Source organism: Procambarus clarkii, chromosome 68 (genome assembly GCF_040958095.1).
Source record: "Procambarus clarkii isolate CNS0578487 chromosome 68, FALCON_Pclarkii_2.0, whole genome shotgun sequence".
NCBI lineage: Eukaryota > Metazoa > Arthropoda > Malacostraca > Decapoda > Cambaridae > Procambarus > Procambarus clarkii.
Window position 1 is genome coordinate 8128693 of NC_091217.1, and position 11783 is coordinate 8140475.

At 43.7% G+C, this 11783-nt stretch overlaps 1 protein-coding gene across 2 annotated transcripts in view; it reads right to left on the reverse strand.

The window, feature by feature from the left end:
- Window positions 1-11561, reverse strand: part of LOC138355561 (probable ATP-dependent RNA helicase DDX43) — a 24367-nt gene extending 12806 nt beyond the window's left edge. Inside the window, exons 1-5 of one of the 2 annotated variants that reach the window (XM_069310818.1) lie at window positions 11403-11561; window positions 9097-9341; window positions 7512-7669; window positions 5612-5721; window positions 5023-5240 (exon numbers count right to left, since the gene is read on the reverse strand). In XM_069310818.1, the coding sequence (XP_069166919.1) occupies window positions 5023-5240; window positions 5612-5721; window positions 7512-7669; window positions 9097-9340 (730 nt within the window). In that variant the 5' untranslated portion in view covers window position 9341; window positions 11403-11561. Of the gene's footprint in view, window positions 1-5022; window positions 5241-5611; window positions 5722-7511; window positions 7670-9096; window positions 9342-11235; window positions 11383-11402 lie in introns of those variants that run through there. The other variant, XM_069310819.1, reaches the window with a different exon arrangement.
- Between the last annotated feature and the right edge of the window lie 222 nt (window positions 11562-11783).

Below are 11783 nucleotides of genomic sequence, written 5' to 3' on the forward strand. Positions count from 1 at the left end.
GACACAGGAACAAGGACACGCCACCGTGAAACACGGTACCAATGCTCACGTGCAGCAGCAGCAGCAACAGGCACCACTGCAACATGCAACATGTAAATAGCAACTCCCCTCTGCAAAGGCAGAGAACGGAGCAGGCAGACCCCAGACAGGGCCAACGGAGACACGACAAAACCCTGCAGGCCCAGAAACCTGCACCAGGCGACCGACGGCGGAGAAACCCCGCTCGATACCTGCTGGATGAGGTACTGGGAGCTCTTTTACACCTCAAGCCCGGCCCAAGGTCAGGCCAGACCGGCCAGAGGATGGCCCACCAGGCAGCTGCTAGGAGCAGTCCACCGGCCCACATACCCCCACAACCAGGACGGGCCGGAACTGCCATACGAAAACAGGCCAGTGCGCCCTGGAAGTCCACGGACGAACCAGCAAGAAGGCTTATGCTCGCAAGTAGGTCGTGTAACAAGCACAGACCACTGATGGTAATACAGTGTTCCCCAAAAGTGCCAATAGCACCACTGCACTCCACTGGTACTATCCCGCAAGTTCTACCAGATAGGCGGGACCCAAGAGCCAGAGCTCAAATCCTGCAAGCACAGCCAGGAGCCTCACCAGGTGAGTACAGAACCAACCCTACAACCCCCACACCTCACAACATTAAAAAAGGAGGGTCCCCTGAACGACTGTAGCATGGGTTGGACATGCACAGGAGGGGGACAGGAAGGGGTGATAAAGGGACAGTCACTGGTGTGCGAACGGTCTCAGTCGTACAAAATTATACCTAAATAAAGACAGGTATATGAACACCGCCGCATCCAGCGCCCGGCCAAAAGACGCCAGACCGCAGAAACTCACCTGGCGAATGGTGGCTCGAACTTGACACGACTCAACCGTGCCCAGAAGAACTTGGGAGCACCGCCAGGTGAAGACGCCAGAGCCGGACCCGCAGGAGAACAGGGAGAGGCGAAGGAGGCGGTCCACACCCATGACACAGAAAACCGCGGTGTCCTCCCCACAACTGGGAACCAGGACACCCCTGGCGCAAAGGGGCACATACCGCAGCCAGGGAGAAGAACGAGAGGCGAAGCACTGTAGCAAAAAAGGGCGCAAAACCCCCGCACTGAACCATCGCCCAGACCAAAACAAACTCCACGGCGCATGCGCATAACACGCTGGCCGAACCGCACACCCTCCCTGCGGGAAGGCGCCAGCCAGGACTATTGCACGAGAAAAAGAGCCAAAAGAGGAAGCAGGAACAAGAAAACCGGCCAAAGAAGCAAAGAGCCCAAAAAAGGGAACCCAAACGGGCGACAAGTAGCCCAAACGGGCGACAAGTAGCCCAAACGGCCGACAAGTAGCCCAACCGGGCGACAAGTAGCCCAACCGGGCGACAAGTAGCCCAACAGGGCGACAAGTAGCCCAACAGGGCGACAAGTAGCCCAACAGGGCGACAAGTAGCCCAACAGGGCGACAAGTAGCCCAACAGGGCGACAAGTAGCCCAACAGGGCGACAAGTACTAGGAGCCGACAGACGTTCCAATAATGCGGGAAGTAGCGAAAAACCTTCCCGTACCCTCGAGAACACAGAAGCCAACACTAGTCCCGAAGGCACACGAAGGCGCAGGCGCACCCGAGATCAAAAGTCACGCAGAACCCCATCGAACGGGGAAACATGACAAAAACACCGTCCCAAAAAGCGGGGGAGGAAACATCCACCCACAGGACGGAACCAACCGACTCAAAGGCCAAGGAACCGAGCCCGGGGAGGGGCCGACGTCCAACAGCACGTACGGCGAGTGGGGAGGAAAAACCCCACTCCGCGTAACCACAAGCCCCGCCTAGAGGGGGATAAAACCCCCCACGGGGTCTAACGGGGCCAAGGCCCCCCAAGTCAGCCCCTCCCCAGCCCCGGGAACCTACACGACAGGCCCCGGGGCCGAGCCGTTCCCCCAAAGCCCCGGCCGTACCAGAAAACCGGGGCAGCCGTGAAAACACTAAGGAAGGGAGCCCACTGGCAGACTCATACAACACGGCTGGAGGAACAGGCCCAAATGCCCCCGTCACTACCCCGGAAGGGGAATTCCCCGAGACTGCCCGAGTCTCAACACCACCAAACACCCCGCCCTGAACCTACAGACGGTAAGGAACCGGATGCAGGCAGGAAGGGTGAACCAGGGGAAAAACGAAATACAACGGGGCAGCCCCGGGGCTCCCGGGGAGGAAACCACGAGAACGTTGCCACCACCAAGGCTCAAGTGCAACGCCCCTGCTGCCCGCACCCGCTTTGTTAGCACAACTGGGTAACCGAGCCACAACGAGCAACCAAACTCGCAGGACACCGGGTCGAAGGTGTCACCGACCCCACAGGCAGCAGACGGAGGCAAAACAGAGTCACCCAGAGACAAAAGGTGAGAGCAACCCTCAAACTCGCTGGAAGCGAGGGGGGGGCTCTGGGGTCACATCCATCGGACCCGCGCGCCCCCAGGGGTTTCCCAGGGTCCCGAGCGTTTACTTTAAGAGGACTCGCGCTCAGGTAATCCCAGGCAGGGTACTGCTAACCGGCACCCAAGCTACCAAACAACTTTCTAAGAGCTGAACCCCCGGGACGTGTACACTCACGGGGACCTAGCAGGGGGTACCACCAGAAATACTCAGAACACAAGGGACACAAGGGGCAAGAACGAAGGCAGACCCCCCCACCAGGTATATAAACAAAAGAAAAAGAAAACCCCGCAAGAGGACAGCGTACCCAAGCGGAACAGAGCCGGCCGCTATGATTGGTAAAGACAAGCTGCACAGTACCCCGCGCCCCACCAGTGCAAACACTGCCCCTTACTCTAAGGCGAACAAGGGAGACAGAACACCCGAGCACACAAAGAGCGGCCGAAAACCAAGCGGTAAACGGCCAAGCAGGGGCAGGACCCAAGGAACTTGTGGAAGGTGGCCCCAAGCCCCAAGGGCAGTACTTACAGGGCACCTAGGGAAGGGAACCCTAGGCGCATGCAGCCCGAGTACTGAAGAATCACACCCGGCTCACGCACCACCTAGAAAACAGACACCACACTCTAGGTACAGTGCTGAAACAACCACTGGAGCCGGAGCACATAACCATTGCCTATAGCATCAGCCGAAGAACTGATGGGTGGATAGCCGGCGTGGGAGGTCTGGGGCTCCCCCTTCCCCCTCCCGGGGAGGGGGGAGCTGCGCAGACAGCGGCGCGGTGACGTATGACGTCATACTAGTTTCCGTGTTTTCTGTTGAAGAGTTCTATTCACTAGTTCGGCTTCGGTAGCAATTTTCACCAGAATAGGGGTTTGTTTTGGAATGCTTACCTTTCTGGATGCTTGACCCGGTCGATGGCAGACATAGAATGCTTCCAACCACACGGGGGTTTCTATAGGCCATTGCTCCCCTTGCCTCTCTGAGGGGGCCAGGTTCTGGCTCGTGGTCCCCGGTAGGCCCTAGAACTCCATACACATGACTGATGCCAAAGTCTGACATTAGCATATCAGCCGGTAAAGCTCCGGGGAGCCGACGGGGCTCCCCCCAGAAATGATATAATTTATCATACAAGAGGTAACTATAATGTTTCTTCACCAAAGAAGAAAACATTAGACATGTCGAAGAAGACATGTCTAGTATCTTCAGCCACCTAACAGCACCACCATTCAAAAGATTGAAGGAAAACTCCTAATTGTATCCCCCTCTTCTTACATTAATACTTAAAAATCAAAATTACAACAATCCATGACATAATAACTATCATTACAACCACAAATTTCCACCATAAGGCCAACACTTTTTTTATCGTATACTGTACATCAATGATGTAAGAATATTGCAATCATTAAATTTGCAAATTACACCAAGATCTATGGTAATGGAGAATGCAAACCTTACATGGACAAATACTAGACCTTGCATATGAGCACAACAGTGCATAGCACAGCTCTCAAAACAACACTACCACCATACAGCAAATTGATGAAGAAAAATACCCTGGAACCAGGATCCATCAGTCATTGAAAGTGGCACAAGTGAGCTGCAGAAAAAACAAAAAGGTACCCAAACCCTAGGAATAGTTAAATGAATCTTTGATTCCAAGGAGAAGAAATTGGTTATTAATTTTACAAATCTGGGGCCAGATTCACGAAGCAGTTACGCAAGCACTTACGAACCTGTACATCTTTCCTCAAACTTTGGCGACTTTATTTACAATTATTAAACAGTTAATGAGCTCTAAAGCACCAGGAGGCTGTTTATAACAATAACAGCTGATTGGCAAGTTTTTATGCTTGTAATCTGTTAAATAAATGTAATCAAGGCCGTCAAAAATTGAGGACAGATGTACATGTTCGTAAGTACAGTACTTGCGTAACCGCTTCGTGAATCTGGTCCCTGGTGTATGCCCATTTGGACTACTCTATCCAAGCATGGAAACCTCACCTTCAAAAGGATATGCTGTACTGTATCTACTTTAGAGAAAGCAGGATAGAGGGACAAAAACAAAGGAATGGTTGAGGACCATAGATCTAATACTGCAAACCAGACATTACAAGGCTGATCTCAAACTTTTAATAGTTAAAGATATTAATCAAGACCACTTCTTTAAAAAGGTCAATTGTAACATAGAAGGGGCAACAGCTTCAAGCTCAACAAGCCACAATGTAGGACTGAAAACATGGGATGCTTTTTTTTTGCCCCATAGGGTTAATCCCATACACCTGTCTACCCACTGACGATGTAACTACAAAGACATTATTGCAGTTCAAACTCCAGTTGGAAAAAAACTTTAGAAACAATGGGGATACCATTGACAGGCTGTCAACTTATCACTGTCAAGGCACCAAGAAAGAAAGCAACCCTCGGGTAAATTTAAGTAAATTATTCAAGTTTTGTTAATGGATTGTGCATCTATGCACTTTGTGTGCCATTGGTTATTAAAGTCTAAGTCTTTTTAATAACAATTTCTTTGGTTACCTGAGGACTATGTAAATGACAGCTTCTCCAACAAAGACAAACACATACCTGTGCCTGTTTGTGCAATTCCAATCATATCATGGCCTTGCATCAAGATTGGCCATGACTGACACTGTATTGGTGAAGGGGTCTCAAATCCCATCCTCTCTATTTCTGCCAGCAACTCTGGATAAGGCCCAAATGCCTGCTTAAATGTGAGCACAGGCTTTGGTATTTTCTTATTGTTGCCATCGTCCCAGCGAACAGTTATATTGAAATTCTTCTTTCTGAGGTATTAACAAAAATACATACTTCAGGTCAATACATAACTAAATGTTGTAAATAATAAAACACACATTTAAACCTTATTATATAAAATTAGTACAACTGTAGGGATACATATTGAGCAAAAGTTCTCAAAGTTTAGTTATTTGAAAGAAATAAAAGCAAAGGTGACAGACTCCATCAATTTTGAGCAATAGTAGGGTTTGAGAAACTGATGGAAGCAATTATCAAAGTACAGTATACTGTATATAACATACTATGACTAACAAATATTCCCAGAAAAAGTCCACGACAGTATCAGAAGTGGCAACGGACCGATTCCATCAACCGATCCCCTTGCACTCAAATGTGCCACAATGAACATTTAACATACCTGAAATTCTGCACTTCTTTTTCACTGAGAATCTTGACCTCAGGATCTTCAACATAAAGATTCTTTTGTAGTGGTGGCAGAGCAGCCAAACGTTCTGCCTCATACTTATTCTATAAAAAGAAACAAAATTGAATGTTTTATTTTGTGTGCAGTCCCTGAGCCCATTATGTGCCTTTGTAACCCTTTCCACTACCACCCATAAGATGGGTATGGGATGCATAATAAATTAACTAAACTGTGTGAAACAAAGTCAATCAGAATATTGCTCGTGCTTATCAAATATTGGGTAGTGATCCTTAATTTTTTTATGAGAGCTATAAAAGCTATAGCTTTTATATATTTTTTATAAGAGCTACACTTTACATATATAGTTAAAAAGCTATCCAAGCAAGGAGCTTGGTCGCTCCCCTTAGGCAAGATCCATTTTCCCATGAAAAGTATTCAGTGTTCAGAGAAGGCCTACATTTTGCAATTGCACATCAGGAGTTTGCTTAAACTTCCCTGTCAGGTCACACTGCTTCATTGTCTCCCTTTAACACCAGTCTTATTTAAGGCCAGAGTGGCCTTGTGAGACCTTCCAAGCTCTACCAAACATCAAATGAACCACCAATCAGCTCTGCTAATTGCTAGTTGGCCTGCTCAGCTCCTACACTTGGCTAGTTACCTACCACCACCATCGTACAAGTACTGTACCTATTTTCCAACCTCACAGTTCTATTTTGACCAGACCACACAATAAAAGATGAAGGGACGACGACGTTCAGGTCCGTCCGAAATAGACTTGAGAATGGTCCAAGACGAACCAAAACGTCGTCGTCCCTTCATCTTCTAGTGTGGTCTAGTCAACATACTTCAGCCACGTTATTGTGACTCATCACCTGACAGTTCTACCAATTTCCAATGCTGTACATACATAGTTTAGACTGGTGTAGACTAAAGTAATTCAATCAAGTGACTCCAGGATGGAGTAACAGTTTACCAATTTCCCCTTTAACCCAGTATGGCCCAACAGGGATGGCTGATCATAAAGATCCATTTCACTGGTGCAAAATAATGACCTGCCCTAATTACTAGCCTATCTCTGTTGAAACAGTTTAACCTTGCCTAAATGAGCAAGGTTAGTGGAGCAACTCAGAAAATGCTATGCAACTTTCTGAAAAAACCTATAGTATGAATTCAAAAAGGTAATGCATAAAAAAAAAAAAAAAAGACATTACAATCACATTTCCACAATTAATACTAACAGATTTTAACCCAAGTGCGTAGGCGAACAAAGTGGCATACATTGTTGGAACTACCGAGCTTTAGCATAAAATTTTAACCCCTAAAGTGCAGCTTTGATCAAAGTTACCTCTGCAAAAAATTTTTAAATATATAAAATGATACATTTACATGTAAAAATATACGCAAAAAATAAATAAAACATGCATACATGCATACAGTTGCATATTGTCCTGGGGACCATTCAGGCTTGTTCGCATGCATACATATATATCTCCTAGTCTTTTTTTGTGCCATTTTCTTGACTGCATCCTAACTGTTCACTCCCAGTATACAGTTTAGGTTTCAATATTTTGTCACTTATCTTTCCACCACTGTTCTACATTTTATTCACAAACTATTACATGCCTCCCCCCCCCCAAAAAAAAGCAGGTATCAATGCCATACTCATATAACAATTATTCTTGTCGGGGACAAGAATTGCCTCCAAATTTTAAATGGGAAATCCAGTGCACTGATAAATTTATCCACTGTTCAAAAGAACCCTTTTAGCGATGTCCGGATTTGGGAGATGTGACTGTACATGTGAACTCCCATGCATTATAAAAATATTTGATACATCTGAATGTTTGATAAAATCTTCCCAGACTTGCACCCCAAATAAGAAATAAACACTTACACTCGCTTTAATAAGTGCATCCCAATCAATTAGTCCTTCATTTGCCGGTTCACATTTCTCGCTCTTTTCATATGTCTGGCCACTACTTTGACCTCTCTGCCGATCAAAACTGTCTTCCTTTTTCCACTGTGGTGAATCATGCGAGGAGGATTGAGAGCCTGAAACCAAAATAAATTTTAAAATGTCAGACAAAAAAAATTATCCGATACTAAACATACACCATACAGTCTCCTGTACATGACCCGACAGCCGAGTAAACAGCGCTCGGGATTCGTAGTCCCGAGGTTCCGGGTTCGATCCCCGGTGGAGGTGGAAACAAATGGGCAGTTTCTTTCACCCTGAAACCCCTGTTCACCTAGCAGTAAATAGGTACCTGGGAATTACAGCTGCTATGGGCTGCTTCCTGGGGGAGCGTGTAACAAAAAAAAAAAAAGACCTGGTTGAGGACCGGGCTCGTGGATGCCGAGCCCCACAATCATCTCAAGATAACCTCCCCCCCTTAGTACAAAAAAAAAGGTACAAAGAAGTACTAAAGTCTTAGTATTTAAATACTAATCATAACTTTAAATTCTTTCTAGATGGATGTACAGTTAGAGAACCCACAAAGATGAGGACCCTATGGATAATTATACTATGTGATGAGTATATCTAAAAATTTACTACATACTGTAGTATAATTTAGATACAGAGTTGTACGCATATACAGTATAATAAATGGATGAGCGACTTATTTAATATCTAACTTTTTCTTACATAAATTTCTCTTCTCTGGACTGATGCCTCCCTGCCCCATGGTGGGAAATGAGGTAATGATAAAGTACTGCATGTAGAGCCAGCACCATGCCCGAAATGCTATGCCTGTTAGTGGTTTTGTAAGAATTTAAGAATGTTATGTACTGTACTCTCACAAACCTATTGTGCCATTGTGTATATAAATAAGTACATAAACCATTACACTCCAGCAATACTGTATATACACTACAGCACCCAATGTAAATTGCAACTCACAGGATATACATACATCCTATGAGTTTCAATATAAAAAATATAAAGACTTTACAAACCGATTCCATCTTGCCACATTCGTCATTTTTGTATTCTGTTCACACTTACTCTTTGCTCGTTAGTACGATTTATTCCAAAGACATTCAAACAACTCACAATCAACACTGGTTGGCTTATGGATAAATTTAAGCTTACGTCACGTCAACAAAAGACTGGTCTGACAGTAGGCTACACAGTGCTGTAGCCTACTGCTTGCATACATTTGTATGCAGACAGTAGGCTACACAGTGCTGTAGCCTACTGCTTGCATACATTTGTATGTATGCCCATTTGTATCCAGTTTTTAAATACCATTCTGTATTGCTTAACTAGTGAATACTCACATATTAGTAAATCTCAAGCTATACCCTCTTAATATTTGATAAAGGCTGTAATATGTGACGGTAAAAATTCTACTGGAAATTAACCAAATAAGATTTTTGAAATCGATTTACCAGAATAAACTTAAAAGTATGTTACCAACATCAATAACTTTCAGGTTAGCTTTAACATTTACGTTTATACAACCAAGTATACATACCTTTTGAATCTCCACATTTAAAGCAATAAGCTCTATTAGAATAGTTGGAAAAACTACATTTCTGACACTCCCAATTCGAGTCAGAGTTGCTCCACCTCACAGACTTCTGACTGGCATAAGTTTGATTAGGCTGGTTTTTGTAACTATAGTTTCCCCGATTGTTGACATTATCACGATATCTGCCTCTACCGCTGAAGCTATCTTGGTAATTGTCACACTGTTGACGGCCACCTCTACGATTCATGCTAGAAGTGAAGAACGAAAAATTATTAGTCCCATACTTTCTTTTTAAATAGGTATGTTATCCTGAGCACCTTGTAGTAAATAAAAATACATTTTATTAAAGATCATTAAAAAATAAAATATTCCTTTGTAATGTATACTACTGTTAAAACTACTGTAGTGCACAAGAAAATTGTGATGTGAAAAAATCGTGAAATATTAACGTGATGTATGCGAGAAATTCAGTAGGAGCCATGAGGAGGATTCGAACCTCTGCTTTGGGATACTCCCAAGCAAAGTAGTGGTCTAAGGCGTTTGTTTGGGAGCACCCAGAGCATAGGTTCAAATCCTCCACATGGCTTCTACTGATTTTTTCACTAACCAGTGATAAGTCATCATATCAAAAGTGAAGGTGTCAGGTTAAATTCCTGCAGCACTAAAGATAACTGGGTACATTTCCCCTTCACCCAATGGATCCAACTAATTATGCAAAGCTTCCTAGTATTATGTAAGTATTGAAGAAATACATATGTTATATTTACTCACTATAATGTTGGTGTTGAATGTAGAACATTAAAAAACATTTTTACTCCGAAATAATATAATTTTATCACGAAATATGACAGAACCAGTTGGCAGCCGACACCACAGGAGTCGATGATCAAAGTGACATCTTTGATCGCTTTGAGTAATTAGATGGACCCAACTTTGTTATAAAATTATATTATTTCAGAGTAAAAATATAATTTATAAAGTTATACATTCAGCGCAAACATTTGAGTAAATACAGTATGTAATTTTTTCACTGAACATGTCATTTCTTATATTACTTATGTAATGCTAGGAGGTTTTGGGTAGTTTTGTGTAATTACATGGACCACACTCAGTGACTCCATTCATCCAGCAATAAATAGCTAACTGAAAGATGGGCAACTGATGTTAGTTGCATCCAGGAAAAATGTCAGTAGGTTGCAAAGGGTGACTGATAAGCCTTAGTACCACTTCTGTATACTTTTCTTCCTTAAAAGTGCTCCAATAGTTATTACGGAGTCATTGACAGTGCCACTGACTCAGTGTCAGACACCAATAGGAAGCCGTCAATAACAACTTCCCCCCCCACTCTACCACTGACAGTAGGGGTGCCACAGGGCAGCATCTTGGGACCTCTCCTATTTCTTGTATACACCAATGATTTGCCAAATGTTTCTACCACTCTTAAACCTATATTATTTGCTGATTATACAGTACTACCTTCATCTATTCTGACCCCAACCCCCACACACTAAATATTGTAAATAATGAATTAAAAAAAAAAAAAAGTCCACTCATGGATGTCAACCAATAAACTCACACTAAACAAAGAAAAGACTTGCATTTTATTTGGTAGTAAATCATCAAATTGTATGCAACTTCAATAATAAATGAACTAAAAAAAAAAAAATCAGATAGACAAGGTTAACATTAGAAATAAAAATGAAGATAAGTTCCTTGGCCTATACATAGACCAGAGACTCAACTTCAGCATCCCACATACAACACAGGCAAATAAAAAATGTCAAAAAGTCAGTATACTCATCAACAATGTGGTAAACACCGACCACAACTACACTCCCTTAGCTAAGCAACTTACATATGTGGAATTTAGTGGTACATTTGGTCACCTACAACCCCTAAGACGGCTCATTTAACCCATTTTAAAACTTATAACCTAAGAAAACACAACCTAATTTTAACACGTTGACCTCCAGTTGATTACCAGTTGAGAAGACCAAAGAGGACACAGCTCAGCCCCGCAAACACAACTACGTGAGTACGTATATAACCTAAGCTAACACAGCTTAAACTTTTACGGGCTATTCATGCCCGTGCCACCTTTTGGGTGGCTTAATCTTCATCAATCAACCAGCTTAAACTTACTTTTTTCAAGTAGTAAAAGATCTCTGTCGAAACGGCCGAATAAGATTTGAGTGAAGCACCAAGACGCTATAGTTGACCGGTCTTAAAACACTGCCGTGACCCAGGGCGACACAACTCCTTAACTACTGCTCCAGTCACTAGCAACAACACATTTATAGACTCCTCACCTGAACTAGGAGCGGTGTAACTACAGGAGGCAGAAAGTGGAGATGGAAGAGGAGATATGGCGCGTGTTGCCCACGTCCTGGCCACAGTTACAATGGCTGCCGGGTGTCCATGCCGCCTCCACCTGCACCTTACCTTTGGGGATAAACTTATCCCCTTCTTATTCTTGGGTTCCTAGCTCTATAATCATCTAAACTAAAAGCCAGTTATAAATTAAATTCTCTTGCTGAACGTATATTCTCACGTATATAATTTTGGAAGTGTTTTTCGTGGCATTATTTTTGCATGGTAAATATATTATATACTGCAAGTTTATTTAATAACGTTTACTTGTCTAATGAATGGAACCTTCGGAGCATGACATAGTGATACTGAAGCAAATA